At 45.6% G+C, this 24473-nt stretch overlaps 1 protein-coding gene across 1 annotated transcript in view; it reads left to right on the top strand.

Moving 5' to 3' along the window:
* LOC141106796 (uncharacterized) overlaps positions 1–24473 on the top strand; it is a 36971-nt gene that overhangs the window by 9440 nt on the left and 3058 nt on the right. The window contains exons 8-12 of the mRNA XM_073597724.1: positions 2590–2718; positions 2807–2930; positions 3047–3144; positions 3235–3376; positions 9824–11288. Coding sequence (XP_073453825.1) covers positions 2590–2718; positions 2807–2930; positions 3047–3144; positions 3235–3376; positions 9824–11288 — 1958 coding nt within the window. The remainder of the gene's footprint in view (positions 1–2589; positions 2719–2806; positions 2931–3046; positions 3145–3234; positions 3377–9823; positions 11289–24473) is intronic.

Below are 24473 nucleotides of genomic sequence, written 5' to 3'. Positions count from 1 at the left end.
GCATATTAGTACATTATGGCAGACTTACCTGTTATATGGTGTGCTCCCAGCACAGCTCTGGGACCCATCGGGCGGGCCCCCCCGGCGCTTCCAACTTCGCTCAGTCTTCCTTTCCGTGTCCCATGCCTTCGGCCACTTGATAGGCCAGGCCGCAATGTCACCACTCCCGCGCATGCGCACGGGAGTCACATCACCGTGGCACAGATTGGGACATAGACATTCGCTGAGCTGCGCATGCGCGGCTCAGTCAACATGACAGTTCTGTAGTGTAGGTAAATTTAGGCAGGCCTGTTTGTTTTGGTTTGTGTGGGCTAGGAGAGATAGCAACTGGTGGTTCACAGGCAGCGTCTCTGAGACCTCCCTCTTTCTTCTACAGGATTCTAGAAGGAGAGGAGGAGAGGAGAGGTGGAGCTGCCTGGGGTGTTCTAAGGAGCCCTGACCAATCCCCAACCTGGATTGGCAGGGGGCAGGCCTCCTACAATTGGCAGAGTCAGCCCAGCTGGGGAGGAGTTGTTGTTGGGTGGAAGAACTGGAGATGGAGCATAGGCTGTTGGGGCCTTTGAGGGAGCTCCCCAGTCTGGGAGGGGGTGCAGGATGGAGCCCTTTAGGAAAGCGTGAAGGTTCTGGACAGGAGGAGCAAGAGAGGGCAGCAGGAGCTAGTACTGCCAGGCAAGTCTCCAGGAGCGAAACACCGGTTGCAGCCAGGAGGGCTGGTGAGTTACATGTGCAGTCAGGACTGGGGAGGCACGCCTAAGAGGACTGGGAGCATGCAGTCAAAGATGGGTGCAGAGCCAGTAGTGAGGACTGCAATGTCATGGGCAGTGGAGTCGGGCAGCTGCAGCCAGGAGGGCTGAGCCAGTGTCAGGCCTGACTTTAAATGTGCTAGCTGCAGCTGGGAGTTAAGAGTTGTGCAGGAGGAAGGAAGAAGAATATTCTGCAAGCAAGGAAAGTGCTGGAGGAGACTGAGGTAGTAACTTGTACAGAGAGGTGTACATAGTTGTCCCAATTGATTGATATACAATCCACCAATTGATTGATATACAATCCACCGGGCATCCCATATTTCCCTCACCCCATCCAAGTTAAATTACCTCAATAAAACAAACAAAAACAAGCACATGGACTGTTCATTGTCTCAAAGTGACTGGGAAGTGAATGCCGGGCTGGGCAGTGTGACGGGTGGGCCACATCACTTAGCAGCCCCTACGGGCGTACCGCTACATGTGTAACCAATCTGCAGCCTTGAAAACCCTGTATGTTGTTTACCTCCTTTTACAAAGTAGCAGCCCAGCACTGTCACAATGCATATATAATACATACACACACCCCTAGAAAGCTTTTGAGGAACCCTGGCTGAGAAAGGCTGGACTAGGCAGTAATATATTTCTATCCCCCTTGGTGGGAGTGGAGTAAGGTTGCCACCACCTCATCCCTTTAAACCCGCACACATATTAATTACACAGGTTCTGTGGCTGATTAAGGTGATAATTAAACTCACGTGGTGCCTTATCTACATTAAATTAGCCACAGAACCTGTGTAATTCATATGTGTTTATACGGGTTTAAAAGGATAAGGTGGCAACCCTAGAGTGGAGATGACCCCATCTATAAGGATATACAGTACATACACACACAGCACAAGGTCGTGTTCACACTACGAGACGTTTCTCTGGGCTGCAGTTCCTCTGAGCTCCACAAGATGGTGATCTCACTTCTACCCAGACAGGAAGTCTCTATGGAAGACAGGAAGTGATGTCAGGTAAAGACAGGAAATTCCAAGCTACGAAGTAGCGAGGAGACATTGCTTAACCTGGCAGCAGAAGAAATAATAAGATATTATTTTATATTTACAAGAAACTCCATATAATTCTTACTTTAATTTGCCAAAATGATCTCTCCATAAGAAAGCCTGAATAGATAAAATGATGACACGAATGAGGATGGAGGAGGACCTGAGTCACATGACTGAGAAGATACTAAACCTCACCCTGGAGATCATCTACCTGCTGACCGGAGAGGTGAGGAGGATTCTGGGAGGTCACATGACATCACTCTTATCTCTATTAATAAAACACAGACCTGACCGGAGAGGTGAGGAGGATTCTGGGAGGTCACATGACATCACTCTTATCTCTATAAATAAAACACAGACCTGACCGGAGAGGTGAGGAGGATTCTGGGAGGTCACATGACATCACTCTTATCTCTATGAATAAAACCCAGTCCTGACCGGAGAGGTGAGGAGGATTCTGGGAGGTCACATGACATCATTCTTATCTCTAATAATAAAACCCAGTCCTGACCGGAGAGGTGAGGAGGATTCTGGGAGGTCACATGACATCATTCTTATCTCTAATAATAAAACACAGACCTGACCGGAGAGGTGAGGAGGATTCTGGGAGGTCACATGACATCACTCTTATCTCTATTAATAAAACACAGACCTGACCGGAGAGGTGAGGAGGATTCTGGGAGGTCACATGACATCACTCTTATCTCTATTAATAAAACACAGACCTGACCGGAGAGGTGAGGAGGATTCTGGGATTCTAACATGATATTCCTATTGGTTCTCCAATACAGAGATTTCTTCTTCTGAAGTCAGGTGATCATATGACCATCACAGTGCCTCCATGTGACTCCCTAAAACCTGAGAGACACAACATGAAGAAGATTCTAGAAGTCACCAAGAAGATGATGGAGCTGCTGACAGGAGAGGTGAGGAGGATTCTGGGAATTCTGGGACATTATCCAGTAACAGACAAGGGATGTGTCTGGATGGTGACTGTATCATTGTGTGTGTCAGGTTCCTATAAGGTGTCAGGATGTCACTGTCTATTTCTCCATGGAGGAGTGGGAGTATTTAGAAGGACACAAGGATCTCTACAAGGACGTAATGATGGACAATCAGCCGCCCCTCACATCACCGGGTAAGAGGAGACTTTATTGTAAAGGAGAGAGCAGTACGGAGGGTCCACCTAGATCCCCCATCATCTGATAAACACATAGAAACAATGTATTCAGTCAGTGTGTGTGTTTCCTACAGATGGATCCGGTAATGGGAACCCACCAGAGAGATGTCCCTGTCCTCTGTATTCCCGGGATTCCACACAGGGAGGTCACACCATCCTTCAAAGTTGCAAGGTTGGTATTTTGGAGCATCTAGAATTGTGTGGCTTTATTAAGCGAGGTTATATTTTATAGATGTTTTTTTCTGTCATTTTCTTGGTTTAGGGTGAAGATCTGATAGGTATAAAAGTTGAGGTTAAAACAGAAGAAGAAGAGAGGTATGTGAGGGATGGTCAGCAGTCTATGGAGGAGGATGGAATAACGGGGACATTTATAGAGGAGGACACTCCTACAGAGATCAGCACAGGTGGGTCATTAACACTAAATCCATTCCTCCACCCATACTGCTCACTGATTGGTCCAGAGTAGGGCGGGGACTGGGTGATATCAGCCTGTAATCCCCTGGTCACTTTCCTGAGCTGTGTTCCCCGTCCTGTATTCCTGTATTTCTCTCGGATAATCTTCCTTCTCTGTGCTGCAGACACAATTTATGTATCTAGACTGGATTTATGGAGATTCTGGGGTTCAGCTGGCAGCAAAATGTTAATTTTCTTTATAAATGTTGCTAGACCTAGGCACCTGGGGTATGTACCTTGGGTCTTCTGCCCCTTGCCTTGGTCTAGCAAGATCTCTGATAGAACAATTCTCCTGAGGTTACATACTCTGTTATTTGCTGGCTGTGCCGGGTGGAGGGATATGTCTGTATAGTCTCAAACCCAAGTCACTGATTGCAGTCTCAGGAGATGTGAGGCGGCGGTGTGGGACCTCTGCAACTTGTCTCCAGTAAACTGATTACTGAATACCAATAGTATGAGTCCTGATCTATATAGTGTATACTCTATGTTATACATTACATACTCCTGCCCCCTGCACTATATACTCTGTTATACATTACATACTCCTCCCCCCTGCACTATATTCTCTATGTTTTACATTGCATAGTCCTGACCCCTGCACTGTAAGTTTAGAACCCTCTTAGGGAGGTGCTAGACTAGTTAAAATCGTTTTTGGCTCCATCTTGGCGAGGAGGACATTGGAGAATTTGTTTAAAGACCCAGGGAGGTCGGGAAGACCCCATAAGCCCTTATGATCCTTCCTGCAATAAGATAGGAAGATCCACACCATCTGGTGAGTGAATCTGTTATGCAAACAGCGCTTGCCAATTTCCCAAGAAAGATACAACAATTGTGAATAAAAATAAATATGTACCTAGATACAAATATATAACCAAAGTGAAAAACAGTAACTGATGATGGTGAAAATCTCTATATAACGTGGCAAACATGAGTAAACCTATTGGTAAATGAATAAATAAATAATAGTCCAAAGTATTTGATTGTGAAAAAACCAAAACAAAATCCCAAACAGTTCCTTGAATGATCCAGATGAAAGATATCCTACATGGATCATGCAAACAAATAGAGAGCGTAGACTTTCACTCACCAGATGGTGTGGATCCTCCTACCTTATGGCAGGAAGGATCATAAGGGCTTATCAGGTCTTCCCGACCTCCCTGGGTCTTTAAACAAATTCTCCAATGTCCTCCTCGCCAAGATGGAACGTGGCTCCAAACGGGATGTCAAAAGCCATGCAGGAGAGAAATAACAGAGGACGGATCCCTCGTAGTGTAATACCGTAAGGTTGTTTCTAAGATTAAAAGCCTCAAAGGCTGCAGCAATATAACAAGTAAAACAATGAACCTCCTATGCGAGCAACTGCAGTAGACAAACGGAGGTGATGGAAGCCGCTAGACCCAATGCAGAGTCTGCGTGCGTTCCACCAAGACGTGACGTGGCGCAACGTGCGTTCCAGCCTTACACGTTTCGTCATCAAAGTGTGACGTCGTCGGAAGCTCTTTCATCTGGATCATTCAAGGGACTGTTTGGGATTTTATTTTGTTTTTGTTCACAAATACTTTGAACTATTATTTATTTATTCAATTACCAATAGGTTTGCCAGTTACAGAGATTTTCACCATCATCAGTTACTGTTTTTCACTTTGGTTGTATATTTGCATCTAGGTATACATATTTATTTCTATTCACAAGTGTTGTATCTTTCTTTCTCCAATTTTGCCAAATAAGACTAAACTTTTGGCGTAGCATTTCGATGGCGGTAAGCCAGTTGTTCCCTAAGTAAGAGAGAGTTGACTTAACCACTTAAGGACCGTTCGCCGTCGTTATACGGCGGCTGTTTGAAGAGGAATACCATTGTTATGGCAGCTATCCTCTTCTAGAGTGGGCGGTCTGCTTTCAGATAAAAGTGGTCTCAGCGACGGATTCGCCGCGGGATCACTTTTATCGGGTGCCCCCTCCCGCCACGCTCCGGTCGTCACCGCCGGTAGCGGTGGAGATGATCGAGTCCTGTCATGTCCACAGCTTGAAGCCAAGTGAGGGAAAGATGGCCCCAACTCGGCTCCATAGCATTGTATGGCGGAAGCAACATCAAATGTCACTTCCGCCCAATGTTCTTAAAGGGGAAATGTATTTTTTTTTTTTTTTTGGACATTTCAATTTTTTTTTTGTTTTTTTATTATTGCATTTTTGTGTAAATATGAGACCTCTGAAGTCTTTTTGACCCCCAGATCTCATATTTAAGAATCCTGTCAATTCCTTGTAATAGGAATAAAAGTGACCCAAGCATTTTTTTTTTTTAATGGACAGTGTAAAAATAAAAAATAAAAGTTAAATAAGAAAAAAAAAAAAAAAAAAAGTTAAAGCGCCCCGTCCCGCCGAGCTCGCGCGCAGAAGCGAACGCATACGTGAGTAGCGCCCGCATATGAAAATGGTGTTCAAACCACACATGTGAGGTATCGCCGCGATCGTTAGAGCGAGAGCAATAATTCTAGCCCTAGACCTCCTCTGTAACTCAAAACTGTTAACCTGTAGAAATTTTTAAACGTCGCCTATGGAGATTTTTAAGGGTAAAAGTTTGACGCCATTCCACGAGCGGGCGCAATTTTGAAGTGTGACATGTTGAGTATCAATTTACTCGGCGTAACATTATCTTTCACATTATAAAAAAAAAAATTGGGCTAACGTTACTGTCGTTTAATTTTCGTTAAGTCAAAAAAGTGTATTTTTTTCAAAAAAGTGCGCTTGTAAGACGGCTGCACAAATACGATGTTACATAGAGTATTGCAACGACCACCATTTTATTCTTTAGGGTGTTAGAAAAAGAAATTAAAAATGTTTGGGGGTTCTAAGTAATTTTCTAGCAAAAAAAACAGATTTTAACTTGTAAACACCGAGTCTGAAGAATAGGCCTGGTCCTTAAGTGGTTAAGCAATCCACTGCTTTTTGGTAGGCACTGTAGATGCTATCCAGGATTGGACAATGAGCTTTCAGGCTAAGTACAATAACCTAGTTACAGTGCCTTAAAAAAAGTATTCATACCCCTTGAAATTGTCCACATTTTGTCATGTTACAACCAGAAACGTAAATGTATTTTATTGGGATTTTATGTGATAGACCAACACAAAGTGGCACATAATTGTGAAGTGGAAGGAAAATAATACAAATAAATATGTGAAAAGTGTGGGGGGGGGCATTTGTAAGGCGCCCCCCGGAGTCAATACTTTGTAGAACCCCCTTTCTCTACAATTACAGCTGCAAGTCTTTTTGGGGATGTCTCCACCAGCTTTGCACATCTAGAGAGGACATTTTTGCCCATTCTTCTTTGTAAAATATCTCAAGTTCTGTCAGTTTGGATGGAGAGGGTCTGTGAACAGCAATTTTCACGTCTTGCCACAGATTCTCAATGTGATTTAGGTCTGGACTGTGACTGGGCCATTCTAACACATGAATATGCTTTGATCTAAACCATTCCATTGTAGCTCTGGCTGGATGTTTCGGGTCGTTATCCTGCTGGAAGGTGAACCTCCGCCCCGGTCTCAAGTCTTTTGCAGACTCTAACAGGTTTTCTTCTAAGATTGCCCTGTATTTGGCTCCATCCATCTTCCCATCAACTCTGACCAGCTTCCCTGTCCCTGCTGAAGAAAAGCATATCCACAACATGATGCTGCCACCACCATGTTTCACGGTGGGGATGGTGTGTTCAGGGTGATGTGCAGTGTTAGTTTTCCTCCACACATAGCGTTTTGCTTTTAGGCCACAAAGTAGAATTTTGGTCTCATGTGACCAGATCACCTTCTTCCACATGTTTGCTGTGTCCTCCACATGGCTTCTCACAAACTACAAACAGGACTTCTTATGACTTTCTTTCAACAATGTCTTTCTTCTTGTCACTCTTCCATAAAGGGCAGATTTGTGGAGAACACGACTAATAGTTGTCCTGTGGACAGATTCTCCCACCTGAGCTGTGGATCTCTGCAGCTCCTCCAGAGTTACCATGGACCTCTTGGCTCTTCTCTGATGAATGTTCTCCTTGCCCGGCCGGTCAGTTTAGGTGGACGGCCATGTCTCGGTAGGTTTGCAGTTGTGCCATACTCTTTCCATTTTCCGATGATGGATTGAACAGAGCTCCGTGAGATGTTCAAAGCTTGGGAGATTTTTTTATAACCTAACCCTGCTTTATACTTCTCCACAACTTTATCCCTGACCTGTCTGGTGTGTTCCTTGGTCTTCATGATGCTGTTTGTTCACTAAGGTTCTCTAACAAACCTCTGAGGGCTTCACAGAACAGCTGTATTTTATACTGAGATTAAATTACACACAGGTGGACTCTAATTACTAATTTGGTGACTTCTGAAGGCAATTGGTTCCACTAGATTTTAGTTAGGGGTATCAGAGTAAAGGGGGCTGAATACAAATGCACCGCCACACTTTTCACATATTTATTTGTAAAAAAAGTTGACAACCATTTATCATTTTTTTTCCACTTCACAGTTATGTGCCACTTTGGGTTGGTCCATCACATAAAATCCGAATAAAATACATTCTTGTTTTTGGTTGTAACATGGCAAAATGTGGAATATTTCAAGGGGTGTGAATACTTTTTCAAGGCACTGTATAACCCAATTAGCCCTACATTTTAGTGAAGCGCGATCCTGAATGGAAGACAGTAGTACAGAGTAAACGCGCAATATCAGGCCTTTCCGAGCAGTAGCTTGGAGGACCTCCAGCAGTAGGAAGACAATAGTCCTGCCTTTGGGGAAGAAGGTGGGATACCCAGGAGATCCATCTCCAGTTGGGTACTGGCTGTCAACGTAGGGTTAGACAGACTCTAACTGTACTATAGGGTCCAAATGACCACACTGCCCCCAACCAGCGAATTGCTGTAATTGAGATGCCAGAAAATACATCTTGGGATGCAGGTGGAAAAAAATATTTTAAGCAATAGACAGCATGGATTCATGAAAGACAGAAGTTGTTAGACAAGCCTGATTTCTTTTCATGAGGAGGTAAGTAAAACCTTGGACAGGGAGGTGGCTGTGGACATAATATACTTGGACAGAGGGGGGGCTGTGGACGTGGTATACTTGGATGGAGGGGTGGACGTGATAGACTTGGACAGAGGGGTGGCTGTGGATCTGGGGGGAGTCAGTGGTGAAGGATCTCGGGGAATCCATAGTGGAGAAAGATTTGGGGGAGTCAGTGGTGGAGAAGGATCTGGGGGAATCCATAGTGGAGAAGAATCTGGGGGAATCAATGGTTGAGAAGAATCTGGGGGAATCAATGGTGGAGAAGGATCTGGGGGAATCAATGGTGGAGAAGGATCTGGGGGAATCAATGGTGGAGAAGGATCTGGGGGAATCAATGGTGGAGAAGAATCTGGGGGAGTCAGTGGTGGAGAAGGATCTGGGGAATCCATAGTGGAGAAGGATCTGAGAGAGTCATTGGTGGAAAAGGATCTGGGGGAGTCATTGGTGGAGAAGGATCTGGGGCTTCTGGTAGATCATGAGCTCAATAATAGCATGCAATGCCAAGCTGCGGTTTCCAAAGCGAGCAAAGTCCTTTCTTGTATAAGAGAGGTATGGACTCCAGAGAGAGACATCATCTGTACAAATCATTAGTAAGACCTCATCTGGAATATGAAGTTCAGTTTTGGGCTCCAGTTCTCAAAAAGGATATCGGGGAACTGGAGAAAGTGCAGAGAAGGGCAACCAAACTGATAAGAGGCATGGAGGAGCTCAGCTATGAGGAGAGATTAGAGGAGCTGAATTTATTCACTCTTGAGAAGAGGAGACTATGGAGGGGATATGATCACGATGTATAAATACATAAGGGGGGAGGATATGATCACCATGTATAAATAAATAAGGGGGGGATATGATCACCATTTATAAATATATAAAGGGTCCATATGGTGAACTTGGTGTTGAGTTATTCACTTTGAGGTCATCACAGAGGACACGGGGGTACTCTTTACATCTGGAGGAAAAGAGATTTCATCTCCAAATACGGAAAGGTTTCTTCACAGTAAGAGTTGTGAAAATGTGGAATAGACTCCCTCCAGAGGTGGTTCTGGCCAGCTCAGTAGATTGCTTTAAGAAAGTCCTGGATTCTTTCCTAAATGTACATAATATAACTGGAAGCATATATTTATAGGTAAAGTTGATCCAGGGATTGGGTATATGGGATTGTATGATTTTTTTTTTTTAATTGGTTGAACTGGATGGACCTGTATCTTTTTTTTAACCTGACTAAATATGTAACTATGACCCATTTACTAGTTACCTTGAGGGGGGAATTGTAAGATCTTCAGAGACAAAGCTGCCTGATGTGGGCGGAGTCCTGGTTTAGGGGAACCAATCTGCTCATGTCTAGTAATAATCTTTGTATTTCTATTTTAGTAGATGGACGGGAGATGAGGAAAACCTCAGAGGATTGTCTCACTTTGTCTCCAGACTGTAAAGTAGAAGATGAGGACATCACACAGTATAGTCCAGGAGAAAACCCGACTACCTCAAATGTCCATCCGGCACCACACAGTGTAGATGGACCATCGTATTCCTCTTATCCTGAGGAACCTCAGACTGTGAGGGACGGTGCCGGACCATCGTATTCCTCTTATCCTGAGGAACCTCAGACTGTGCGGGACGGTGCCGGACCATCGTATTCCTCTTATCCTGAGGAACCTCAGACTGTGCGGGACGGTGCCGAACCATCGTATTCCTCTTATCCTGAGGAACCTCAGACTGTGAGGGACGGTGCCGGACCATCGTATTCCTCTTATCCTGAGGAACCTCAGACTGTGCGGGACGGTGCCGGACCATCGTATTCCTCTTATCCTGAGGAACCTCAGACTGTGAGGGACGGTGCCGGATCATCGTATTCCTCTTATCCTGAGGAACCTCAGACTGTGAGGGACGGTGCCGGACCATCGTATTCCTCTTATCCTGAGGAACCTCAGACTGTGAGGGACGGTGCCGGACCATCGTATTCCTCTTATCCTGAGGAACCTCAGACTGTGAGGGACGGTGCCGGACCATCGTATTCCTCTTATCCTGAGGAACCTCAGACTGTGAGGGATGGTGCCGGACCATCGTATTCCTCTTATCCTGAGGAACCTCAGACTGTGCGGGACGGTGCCGGACCATCGTATTCCTCTTATCCTGAGGAACCTCAGACTGTGAGGGACGGTGCCGTCCTTCCAACACGTAAGAGGCTTTCCTGTCCTGAGTGTGGGAAGTGTTTCCGTTTTAAATCCCAGCTTACATTGCATAAAAGGTATCATACTGGTGATAAGCCGTTTTCCTGCTCTGAGTGCGGGAAGTGTTTCTATTTTAAATCCAATCTTATATTGCATAAAAGGTCACATACTGGTGAGAAGCCGTATTCCTGCTCTGAGTGCGGGAAATGTTTTGTACAAAAATCAGATCTTGGCAAACATCGGAGATCTCACAGGGGGGAGAAGCCATTTTCCTGTTCTGAATGCGGGAAATGTTTTTTACGAAAAACAGAACTTGTCATTCATCAGAGGTCTCACACGGGGGAGAAGCCCTATTCCTGTCCTGAGTGCGGGAAATGTTTTTCAGTCAAGTCCGCCCTTCGCAGACATCAAAGATCGCACACGGGTGAGAAGCCACATTCCTGTTCTGAGTGCGGGAAATGTTTTGTACAAAAATCAACTCTTCTCTCACATCTGAGGTCTCACACAGGGGAAAAATCGCATTCATGTTCTGAGTGCGGGAAATGTTTTGTACAAAAATCAACTCTTCTCTCACATCTGAGGACTCACACAGGGGAAAAATCGCATTCATGTTCTGAGTGCGGGAAATTTTTTTTACAAAAATCCGTACTTGTGGTACATCAAAGGTCTCACACGGGCGAGAAGCCCTTTTCCTGCCCTGAGTGCGGGAACTGTTTTTCTGACAAGTCCCGTCTTTACAAACATCAGAAAATACACAGAGGGAAGAAGTCGTATTCTTGTGCTGAGTGCGGGAAATGTTTTTCTTTCAAGTCTTTTCTTTACAGGCATCAGAGATTGCACACGCGGGGAAAAGGGTATTCCTGTACTGAGTGTGGGAAATGTTTTTCAAAAAAGTCCTTTCTTTCCACACATCAGAGATCTCACACGGAGGAGAAGCCACTTTCCTGTCCTGAGTGCGGGAAATGTCACTCGCGGAAGTCCTGCCTTTACAGTCATCTGAAATGTCGCCCGGAGGAGAATGAACTTTCCTGGTCTGAGTGAGGGAATTGTTCCTCACTGAAGTCCTGTCTTCCTGTACATCAGGGGGTCCCACACAACCCTCGAGGTGTATTAGTGAGTGCGGGAAATGTCTTGTATATGAATGTTGCTGGACATGTGGGGAAGAAGCACACCCTGATATACACCTCAGATATACTCCATGGCTGATCTTCATCATGGAAGAAACAGTTCATAGACCTCAACCATAGCCTGACCTTTTGACAAAGCTGTCCTATGGAATGGATGATACAACAGTGCCATCTAGAGGTTGGATTGGTAAATGTTTCTCCCATTGAAACATAGTATTGAGAAAGGGGCCACACCCATGTGGGGATAATAAAACTTTCCAAATAAAAAGGCAACAACATAAGAAACGGCAAGAAACAGTTGATAAGGAGATCAGAGATCACCAAAGACATGGATGAAGTGTTGTACCGTGTTGGCCATTGATAGCAGGAGAAAAATAAAAATGGAGTCATTACCTCTCATTGGCTGAGGACATTTTGTGGTGGAAGATTTCACAAACACTTACAGGTCTGATTAAAAAAAAACAAAAACGAATGTGACAAGTATTGGCGAACGTTGGTCATGTTTTATTTCTCACAGTGGTTTCCTATGATCATCGGCATCCTCTAGTGGCTGAAATGCAGTATTGTTTTTTTTTTCCTGATTAAGGTATTCCGGGATAAATACTGTACTATATCTGCTAGATTGTGAGAGGAAATAATTGTGTTAAATAAAATACGACCATACTTTGTAACAGCTGGACAAGTGCTTGTCACATTTGCCCAAAAATGTTTTCTGAATTGTTCTGTTGTTTCCTCCATCAGGCAAGGCTTCATAGAAATATCTGAGATCATATCCGTGCAGAGTACAGTAGGCATTGAAAAATATAAGTTGATTCAACTAACAATAATAAACCAACCATTGATTTAAAAATGAAAATACCCAATTTTGCCATTAGATGGCGCTAAGTATCGTAGGGGTTTACCATCTAGTGGCCAAATGTGGTATTTTCCATTTTAAATCAAATGAAGACATTCGTCCAGCAAAAAAACCTATTAGCATTCATTTTTTTTATCCCCATTCACACAGAAGGAATGCACTTTCACTGGGCGAATGTCTACCCAAAAATCCCTAATTATCAGGTTCCTCAGGATAAGAAGAATACGATGGTCCGGCACCGTCCCTCACAGTCTGAGGTTCCTCAGGATAAGAGGAATACGATGGTCCGGCACCGTCCCTCACAGTCTGAGGTTCCTCAGTATAAGAAGAATATGATGGTCCGGCACCATCCCTCAAAGCCTGAGGTTCCTCAGGATAAGAGGAATACGATGCTCTGGAACTGTCCCTTACAGTCTGAGGTTCCTCAGGATAAGAGGAATACGATGGTCCGGCACCGTCCCTCACAGTCTGAGGTTCCTCAGGATAAGAGGAATACGATGGTCCGGCACTTTCCCTCACAGTCTGAGGTTCCTTAGGATAAGAGGAATACGATGGTCCGGCACCGTCCCTCACAGTCTGAGGTTCCTCAGGATAAGAGGAATAGGATGGTCCGGCACCATCCCTCACAGTCTGAGGTTCCTCAGGATAAGAGGAATACGATGGTCCGGCACCGTCCCTCACAGTCTGAGGTTCCTTAGGATAAGAGGAATACGATGGTCCGGGATCGTCCCTCACAGTCTGAGGTTCCTCAGGATAAGAGGAATACCATGGTCCGGGACCGTCCCTCACAGTCTGAGGTTCCTCAGGATAAGAGGAATACCATGGTCCTGGACTGTCCCTCACAGTCTGAGGTTCCTCAGGATAAGAGGAATACGATGGTCCGGCACCGTCCCTCACAGTCTGAGGTTCCTCAGGATAAGAGGAATATGATGGTCCGGCACCGTCCCTCACAGTCTGAGGTTCCTCAGGATAAGAGGAATACGATGGTCCGGCACCATCCCTCACAGTCTGAGGTTCCTCAGGATAAGAGGAATACGATGGTCCGGCACCGTCCCTCACAGTCTGAGGTTCCTTAGGATAAGAGGAATACGATGGTCCGGGATCGTCCCTCACAGTCTGAGGTTCCTCAGGATAAGAGGAGTACCATGGTCCGGGACCGTCCCTCACAGTCTGAGGTTCCTCAGGATAAGAGGAATACCATGGTCCTGGACTGTCCCTCACAGTCTGAGGTTCCTCAGGATAAGAGGAATACGATGGTCCGGCACCGTCCCTCACAGTCTGAGGTTCCTTAGGATAAGAGGAATACGATGGTCCGGCACCGTCCCTCACAGTCTGAGGTTCCTGAGGATATGTATGTAGCCACTCAATGAATAGACCTCCTAGCAATGTTATTACCAGACTGCAGCTAGGGGGAGCTCTCATGTTTAGAGTGTGATCAGAGAAGAGTGATTCCATCTAGCTCACATTAGCCCTTTCACTGCCAGAGCTGTTTTTCCTTTTTTTTTCTCTTTGCACACATTTTTGGGACTGAAGATTAGTTAAAAACCCCCAAACCTATTTTTTTCTGAAAGCAGAGGCCCTGGAGAATAAAAGCCTTTACAAGTCATCAGATTTTATGTGATTGTGAATAACAGGCCTGGAATTTTTTCTCTCACTCCTGTTTTTACAGGGATATGTAACGTGTGTAATGCAATCAACATTGTCATATAAATGTGCCCACAACATGTGCGTTTACATTCATATGTGTGTGTGTATGTGGGGGCTCAAAAAGTTTGGTGTGAAAGAGGTTTAGGTACTTGGGTGTAACTTCACTTTTAGACTTTTTTTTTACCTAACTTTAGGGCTTTCCCATAAGTGACCAATAGCCTCCTATGTTGTTTTGACAGGTTCTCTTTAATGAGAAATCGTCTATTAGAACAGATGTTCGCTGGTCTCCCTCCCTTCTACATGGCAACATCTGCCATACCAGGACCGCAGGTGGGATAGCGAAGTCTGGGAAACATGGCCAGGGCTGGTGACCAATGGGAGAAGGACAGTATAGTGGTCCCTTACATTGGTGACCAACGGGAGAAGGACCCTCTTATATCAGTAGTCAGTGTAGTCGTCACTTATGTTGGCGACCAATGGGAGAAGGATCCCCTTATATCAGTGGTGAGTGTAGTGGTCACTTACGTTGGGGACCAATGGGAGAAGGACCCTCTTATATCAGAGGTCAGTGTAGTGGTCACTTATGTTGGTGACCAATGGGAGAAGGACCCTCTTATATCAGAGGTCAGTGTAGTGGTCACTTATGTTGGTGACCAATGGGAGAAGGACCCTCTTATATCAGTGGTCAGTGTAGTGGTCACTTATGTTGGTGACCAATGGGAGAAGGATCCTCTTATATCAGTGGTCAGTGTAGTGGTCACTTATGTTGGTGACCAATGGGAAAAAAATCACTTATATCAGTGGTCAGTGTAGTGGTCACTTATGTTGGTGACCAATGGGAGAAGGACCCTCTTATATCAGTGGTCAGTGTAGTGGTAACTTATGTTGGGGACCAATGGGAGAAGGACCCCCTTATATCAGTGGTGAGTGTAGTGGTCACTTACGTTGGTGACCAATGGGAGAAGGACCCTCTTATATCAGTGGTCAGTGTAGTGGTCACTTATGTTGGTGACCAATGGGAGAAGGATCCTCTTATATCAGTGGTCAGTGTAGTGGTCACTTATGTTGGTGACCAATGGGAAAAAAATCACTTATATCAGTGGTCAGTGTAGTGGTCACTTATGTTGGTGACCAATGGGAGAAGGACCCTCTTATATCAGTGGTCAGTGGTAGAAGGACATTCTTACATTGTCATCAGTGTGAAGACTGCCCTCCATACATGTCGTTGATATCAGTTGTTACTGAGAGACAGAAATTGTTTATTGCTCAGGGGAACCCCTAGAAACCCCTGGAGGAACCCTGCCTGAGAAAGGCTGAACTAGGCAGTAATATGTTTCTCTCCCCCTTGGTGGGAGTGGAGATGACCCCATCTATAAGGATATACAGTACATACACACACAGCACAAGGCCGTGTTCACACTACGAGACGGTTCTCTGGGCTGCAGTTCCTCTGAGCTCCACAAGGTGGTGATCTCACTTCTACCCAGACAGGAAGTCTCTATGGAAGACAGGAAGTGATGTCTAATCCAGACAGGAAGTTCCGGGTGAGAGGTGAGTCAGGAGGAAGTAGAGAGGAGACATTGCTGGAACTGGCAGAAAAGGAGGTAAGATCTTATTTTCTATTTGAGCCCAGTAACTCCCCATAGATCTAGCAATATGGTCCACATAGACAATAAATAGACAAGACAAGGACCATCCTGACCATACATGGCCTACAAAGGTCAATTAGTACACTACACAGGTAGCCAATGGGCAATCATTACAATATGCAGCCAACACAATGATGGTGTGTCGGGGTCAGGAGTATGGAGCATAGAGGCCCTTACATTGCTGGTCAGGAGGAAGAAAACATAAAGAATGTAACACCCTGGTGTTTAGGCAGGGATGCTAACAAATTTAGTTTGCCAGGTAGTAATTGTCCTGGCTAATTGTTAGAAGATCCACTGATTTCCCTCCTAATTCTGGAATTGCTGCACCTCTTCTCTTCTGTCACTAGGTGGCACTGTGGCTGGTGACATTAGATCGGCAAGTGCATAGCAAGGTCAGATCATGAATGGATGGGGTGTCTCAGCCAATTGGCAGGGGTTTCTTTAGTCCCTTGGCCTGCTGGGAGAGCCTATTTATTTGGGCGGAGTCAGGTGATCGGGGTTCGGTGCCGCCTGGACAGCTGTCTGGGTGGACGTGTGTTATGTCGTTCCCAGGCTACCAGGCCGGAAGCCAGAGTAAGGTCGCCACCTCATCCCTTTAAACCCGAACACGTATTTTTTTTACACAGGTTCTGTGGCTGATGGTGGTAATTAAACTCGGTGCTTTATCTGCATTTAATTAGCCTCAGAACCTGTGTAATTCAAATGTGTTCGTGTTTAAAGGGATGAGGTGGCAACTCTAAGCCAGAGGCCTATCCTGGGGACACCTGGCTGCCCGAGGCCTATCCAGGAGCAGGAGAAGCAGCGTAGGGTTGGGAGTGCAGGATTGGAGTCCAACCGAGTTGAGAAGGTTCAGCTGGACGGGGAACCAGCTGTGGTCAGAGGTAAAGAAGAAGAGTCCGCCACTAAGGGGGACCATCCACCTTATTACCGGAGACTACACTGAGTAATCTTGAGCAAGTACCAGAGCAGTCTTCTCACCAGCCGGGGACGGTGAAGAGGTGGAAAAGCTTCAGCGAGTGCCAAGCCAGGGACCCAGCATGTTGGCTGGGGTGAAGCTTGAGGAGTATACAGCGGGATAGCTGTGACTGGTGACGACTGGGATCTGGAAGTCTAGTGAGAGACTGGGAGCTCGGTGATTGAAGACCTACATTGGGATACAGTGAGATAAGAAATGGACTGTTCTGTGTTACCAAGAGTTATGTATAACTACCTTTAGTAACTGTTACAAGTTTAGTTGCCATAGGAGACAGCGGCCCTACCTGTACAGAAGTGGCATCCGGCTGGAGGCCTTTCCCTGTATAACTGTCTACCCATAGTGTCTCGGAGTCTGCCAGTTACCATTGCATCTACCTAAGGGTGTCCTGTCCCTTACCTTCTCTCCCACAGTTCTTTGTTAAGAGACAATAAATCTCTTGTTCGCATTCAAAAAGTGACTGGCGCCCATCATTTCATCTTGCATTACACCCACCATGCCTCTGGAAACCCACTTTACAAGAAAAGATGTCAGCTCTCCCTAACTCTTGAGGTCACCATTAGGCCTCTGAGGTGCCGGGGACTTTGCTACAATAATATGTTCCATCATTGGTGTCAGAGGGAGGAAAATACTGAGGGTTCTGAGTAGGGTTGCCACCTCATCCCTTTAAACCCGAACACATATTAATTACACGGGTTCTGAGGCTGATTAAATTGGTAATTAAACTCACTTGGTGCCTTATCTGCATGAAATAAGCCTCAGAACCCCTGTAATTCATATGTGTTCGGGTTGAAAGGGATGAGGTGGCAACCCTAGTTCTGAGTAAGGATGGGCTCAGGCGTGCTCGCGACTCCACGTGCCCGCGCCCGCCAGGAAGCTGACTAAGCACAGATCTCTGCAGCCACGGATCGGCAGATGTCTCACTGACTGTGATTACCGGTGCGCAGTGTCAGCTTCCTGGCGGGCGCGGGCACGTGGAGTCGCGAGCACGCCTGAGTCCATCCTTACTCAGAACTAGGGTTGCCACCTCATCCCTTTAAACCCGAACACATATTAATTACACGGGTTCTGAGGCTGATTAAATTGGTAATTAAACTCACTTGGTGCCTTATCTGCATGAAATAAGCCTCAAATTCATATGTGTTCGGGTTTAAAGGGATGAGGTGGCAACCCTAGTTCTGAGCAAGGATGGCCTCAGGCATGCTCCCAACTCCACGTGCCCGCGCCCGCGCCCGCCAGGAAGCTGACTAAGCACAGATCTCTGCAGCCACGGATCGGCAAATGTCTCACTGACTGTGATTACCGGTGCGCAGTGTCAGGTTCCTGGCGGGCGCGGGCACGTGGAGTCGCGAGCACGCCTGAGCCCATCCTTAGTTCTGAGGGACATAGAGGAGCTGAGGGGTTTAGTGGTGTTTAACTACTTGCTGACCTTGCTATAGCAAAATGACAAGTTACAGCGCAGTTGGCCAGTTCTGGGAGGGCGTCATATGACGTCCTCCCATGATCTCGCTCCTTCTGACACGGCTGGTCACAGATCGGAGTAAAGGGCCAATCAGCGGCTCTTTACCACGTGATCAGCTATGTCCAATCACAGCTGATCACAATTTAAAAACACTTGCCCGTTATCAGAATTCTTTTCCACTGTTAAAAGCCTGAGGAGAGAGCTGGTAACTGACTAGTGCAGGCTTTTAATTTTGTAAACGCGCCCCGTCCCGACAAGCTCGCGTGCAGAAGCGAACGCATATGTGAGTAGCGCCCGCATATGAAAACGGTGGTCAAACCACACGTGTGAGGTATCGCCGCGATCGGTAGAGCGAGAGCGATAATTCTATCCCTAGATCTGCTCTGTAACTCAAAACACGCAACCTGTAGAATTTTTTATGGAGATTTTTTAGATTTTTAAGTTTGTCGCCATTCCACGAGCGGGGCGCGATTTTGAAGTGTGACACGTTGGGTATCAATTTACTCGGCGTAACATTATCCTTCACAACATAAAAAAAACTGGGCTAACTTTACTGCTGTCTTATTTTTTTAAGTCAAAAAAGTGTATTTTTTTCCAGAAAAAGTGTGCTTGTAAGACCGCTGCGCAAATATGGTGTGACAAAAAGTATTGCAACGACCGCCATTTTATTCTCTAGGGTGTTAGAAAAAAAAATGTATAATGTTTGGGGATTCTAAGTAATTTTCTAGCAAAAAAAAAAACAGTTTTTAACTTGTAAACAACAAATCTCAGAAAGAGTCTCGGTCCTTAAAGTGGAGTTCCACCCACTTTTACAACTCTTCAGCATCCCTCACTAAACTGTGCACTGTAAACGAATTGGATATATATAAATTTTTTTTTTTCTCAGCACCTCCTGTATATCTGCTGTATTCATTTTTCACTTCCTCCTCCCTGGCCGTGGCCCATCGCATCATTTCCTGTTTGCAATGCCTTCTGGGAAGGGGTGGCAACTTCCTCTGACACTGCCATTGCTATGGAAACCTGACCTGAAACCTATTACACTGCTTGTGCTGCACTGAGCATGTGCGAGATCTGCAAGGATGAGATCCAGGAAGAAATACAGTCTGGCTTCAGATGCCCACACTTAAGATGGCCACGGCCTGCTGTAAGTTTATAAAATAACAAACTACTGCTATAAACTAACAAAACAGACGACCTTAGTTTACAGATTAACTTTACTAGAATACATAAAGCTTGTGTATTATAGGGGTATTTTTATTTAAAAAGTATAATTTCGGCCGGAACACCACTTTAAGTGGTTAAAAATGTTCTGCTTTTTTCATTTGTTTAGCAAAAAATGTAAAACCCAGTGGTGATCAAATAACACCAAAGGAAAGCTCTATTTGTTTCATATGGGTACAGTGTAGCATGATCGCGCAATTGTCATTCAAAGCGTGACTGCACTGAAAGCTGAACATTGGCCTGGGGAGGAAGGGGGGGGTAAAAGTGCCCGGTAGGCAAGTGGTTATGAACACTGAGGACCTGTACTCGGATGGGAGAGCTCTGAGGGAATAGGGAGGTGAACAGCTCAGGGGGTCTCTGGGTCTATGATGGTCCTCCCTCCCCCATCTGCACTTATTTTTTTAGTCCTTCACCTTCTCACTGTATCATTGCCCAGGTGATATGTTCTGGGTACAAACTGAAGAAGAGCGATCCTTAACCCCTTGGAGATCACTCGTTCGTGGAGGTGGTCTCTTTGTTCAGCAAACCAGTTCATAAACGACACAAACCCAACAAAGAATTTGTTGGTCCAAGAAGGTCCTGAATCCTCAAAATTGTAGCAAAACACTAAACAGTCCAGACTAAGTGTGTTCCCATGGGGGCAGTAATTCATAAACCTTCAACACACCTACTATTAACCCAAACCCTCACATCCACATCCACATCCACATCCTATTGCTGTTTAACTAATCAGCTGCCTTGAGAACCCCGTGTGCCATTTACCTCCCTTTACAAAGTATCAACGCCCAACACCATGTTCACACTACGAGACGTTTCCTCTGAGCTCCACAAGGCGGTGATCTTCTTCTCACTTCTACCCAGACAGGAAGTCTCCATGGAAGATGGGAAGTGATGTCAGGTACAGACAGGAAGTTCCATGTTGTACAAAGTAGAAAGGAGATATTGCTGGACCTGGCAGCAGAGGAGGTAAAATTTTATATTATTTTTCATTTACTGGAAACTCCAAATAATTCTTACTTCAATTTGCCCAAATTATCTCTCTATAAGAAAGCCTGAATAGATAAACTGATGACACCAATGAGGATGGAGGAGGACCGGAGTCACATGACTGAGAAGATACTAAACCTCACCCTGGAGATCATCTACCTGCTGACCGGAGAGGTGAGGAGGATTCTGGGAGGTCACATGACATCACTCTTATCTCTATTAATAAAACACAGACCTGACCAGAGAGGTGAGGAGGATTCTGGGAGGTCACATGACATCACTCTTATCTCTATTAATAAAACACAGACCTGACCGGAGAGGTGAGGAGGATTCTGGGAGGTCACATGACATCACTCTTATCTCTATTAATAAAACACAGACCTGACCGGAGAGGAGAGGAGGATTCTGGGAGGTCACATGACATCACTCTTATCTCTATTAATAAAACACAGACCTGACCGGAGAGGAGAGGAGGATTCTGGGAGGTCACATGACATCACTCTTATCTCTATTAATAAAACACAGACCTGACCGGAGAGGTGAGGAGGATTCTGGGAGGTCACATGACATCACTCTTATCTCTATTAATAAAACACAGACCTGTCCGGAGAGGAGAGGAGGATTCTGGGAGGTCACATGACATCACTCTTATCTCTATTAATAAAACACAGACCTGTCCGGAGAGGAGAGGAGGATTCTGGGAGGTCACATGACATCACTCTTATCTCTATTAATAAAACACAGACCTGACCGGAGAGGTGAGGAGGATTCTGGGAGGTCACATGACATCACTCTTATCTCTATTAATAAAACACAGACCTGACCGGAGAGGTGAGGAGGATTCTGGGAGGTCACATGACATCACTCTTATCTCTATTAATAAAACACAGACCTGACCGGAGAGGTGAGGGGGATTCTGGGAGGTCACATGACATCACTCTTATCTCTATTAATAAAACACAGACCTGACCGGAGAGGTGAGGAGGATTCTGGGATTCTAACATGATATTCCTATTGGTTCTCCAATACAGAGATTTCCTCTTGTGAAGTCAGGTGATCATATGACCATCACAGTGCCTCCATGTGACTCCCTAAAACCTGAGAGACACAACATGGAGAAGATTCTAGAAGTCACCAAGAAGATGATGGAGCTGCTGACAGGAGAGGTGAGGAGGATTCTGGGAATTCTGGGACATTATCCAGTAACAGACAAGGGATGTGTCTGGATGGTGACTGTATCATTGTGTGTGTCAGGTTCCTATAAGGTGTCAGGATGTCACTGTCTATTTCTCCATGGAGGAGTGGGAGTATTTAGAAGGACACAAGGATCTCTACAAGGACGTCATGATGGACAATCAGCCGCCCCTCACATCACCGGGTAAGAGGAGACTTTATTGTAAAGGAGAGAGCAGTACGGAGGGTCCACCTAGATCCCCCATCATCTGATAAACACATAGAAACAATGTATTCAGTCAGTGTGTGTGTTTCCTACAGATGGATCCAGTAATGGGAACCCACCAGAGAGATGTCCCTGTCCTCTGTATTCCACACAGGAAGGTCACACTGTATCTAGCAGTGACAAGGTTGGTGGGATGGAGAATCTAGAACTCATGGAGATGATGTGTGGTTTTATTTTGTGAGGTTATATTTTACAGATGATATTTTCTCTAATTTTCTTGGCTCAGGGTGAAGATCTGATAGATATAAAAGTTGAGGTTAAATCAGAAGAAGAAGAGAGGTATGTGAGGGATGTTCAGCAGTCTATGGAGGAGGATGGAATAACGGGGACATTTATAGAGGAGGACACTCCTACAGAGATCAGCACAGGTGGGTCATTAACACTAAATACATTCCTCCACCCATACTGCTCACTGATTGGTCCAGAGTAGGGTGGGGACTGGGTGATATCAGCCTGTAATCCCCTGGTCACTTTCCTGAGCTGTGTTCCCCGTCCTGTATTCCTGTATTCATAGTTACATAGTAGGTGAGGATGAAAAAAGACACAAGTCCATCAAGTCCAAGTCCTCTCGGATAATCTTCCTTCTCTGTGCTGCAGACACAATTTATGTATCTAGACTGGATTTATGGAGATTCTGGGGTTCAGCTGGCAGCAAAATGTTGATATTCACCATAGGCGTAGCTTGACCTAGTCACCAGGGACGCGTCCAACCTTGTCCAGGTCTAGCATGACCTCCGACAGAACAATTCTCCTAAGATTACTTGCTCTGTTATTTGCTGTCTGTGCCGGGTGGAGGGATATGTCTGTATAGTCTCAGACCCAAGTCACTGAGTGCAGTCTCAGGAGATGGGAGGCAGCGGTGTGGGACCTCTGCAACCTGTCTCAGTTAAGTAAACATTTAAGCTTCCACTAGGGTACCTGGATAACTGAATACCAATAGTATGAGTCCTGACCCTTGCACTATATACTCTATGTTGTAAACTACATAATTATGATACTATATTTTCCTAAATGTTGTATTTTTATGGAATATGTTGTACATTACATACTGTTTGTAGCACCCTCCTAGGTAGGTGCTAGGAGTAGTGAAGAATAGTTTTTGGTTTCTCTGCTAAACACAGAGACAGCTGGGTAAATCGAATTGCTGTCTGCTTAACAGAGAGCGATGATCGGCTAGTGTAGTCTGCTCAGTCTGCTCTGGTGCTGCTCGTGCTGTCTTGAAGTTCCACACTGTCCTAGCAACTATGGTAAGTGGTAGGTGGAAACCATGCAGATGGGAGCATGAATATTCATACCGCCCTGGTCAATTACAAGGGGAGGTGCCCCTAGGCATGCTGGGTGCCTGTATTCATATTCTAGGAGCACATGGGCTCTGGTTCTTTCCTAGCAGAGGATTGCACCAAGGCTTGGGGGAGAGGCGATTTCTCCCCTGACATTTGCTGCCATGTGGCCTCAGGTGGGCGACCTGAGGGCCTGAAGTCTGTGTGGATCAGGATCAGTCCAGTCTTCATCTTGGTTGTTCTCCCCCCATCCTCATTCTCTGACCTCTGGTGGGGCTCAGCCCCGCTGCTATTCATGGCTAAATCATGGACTAAATAAGGAAGTGCAGGACTTCTTGTGTTGGGAAGATGACCCTGGTCCTACCATAGCTGACAGAGGGAGAGTCTACAGTAGGTTTAGAGCAGGGGTCCCAAACTGGCGGCCCCCCAGCTGTTGCGGAACTACAAGTCCCATCATGCCTCTGCCTGGGGGAGTCATGCTTGTAAACACTCAGCCTTGCAATGCCTCATGGGACTTGTAGTTTACCAACGGCTGGAGGGCCACCAGTTTGAGGCCCCTGGTTTAGAGTGTATGGGGGGGGTTAGTTCTGGTCACATGTGCTGGTGGTGGGTCTCATCTATAAATTCATAAGTGGTACAATTGTATAGTAGGAATTTAAATATCCCTCCAGTAATCACATATCACATAGTTCATATAAAAAATATACAAAACTTTATTTTGTCCAATAAAAACATCTTCAATAAAAATGTGTTTCCTATATGCATTTGTACATTTAATACCCTCAATTAACATCTACCACGTGGATAAAGACCATTGTGGCTCGGTTGAGATAGGAAAAAGTTGGGGTCGACGCATTTCGCGAGATTACCGCTTCCTCAGGACCTTCTGGTGGGAGGATCTTCAGTGCATCTGGTATGGTATCGTGGAGAGAGAAGGCTATCAGTGGTGCTCCAGGAGCCTTATGAGTACAGACACCCTAAGGAGCCTTAGACAGTTCTCCCCCTCTTGTGCTCTAAGTCAGCTGAAGGTCCGCACAAAGAGAACCCTGGTTAGTGATCTTAGCGCTTCCGTTCTGCAATCAGTTTGCCGCAGCTGTGAAGAAGTCTTTACCGGCCTTCTGCAAGGACTTCAGTCAGGTTTCACTAGGAAAGGGAGTTAGAGTCCTGGTTGTGAATAGTTCAATTTGGA

This window comes from Aquarana catesbeiana, linkage group LG08 (assembly GCF_042186555.1).
Source record: "Aquarana catesbeiana isolate 2022-GZ linkage group LG08, ASM4218655v1, whole genome shotgun sequence".
Taxonomy (NCBI): Eukaryota; Metazoa; Chordata; class Amphibia; order Anura; family Ranidae; genus Aquarana; species Aquarana catesbeiana.
Note: the sequence above shows the minus strand (reverse complement) of the source record. Positions and strands in the feature narration are given on the sequence as shown.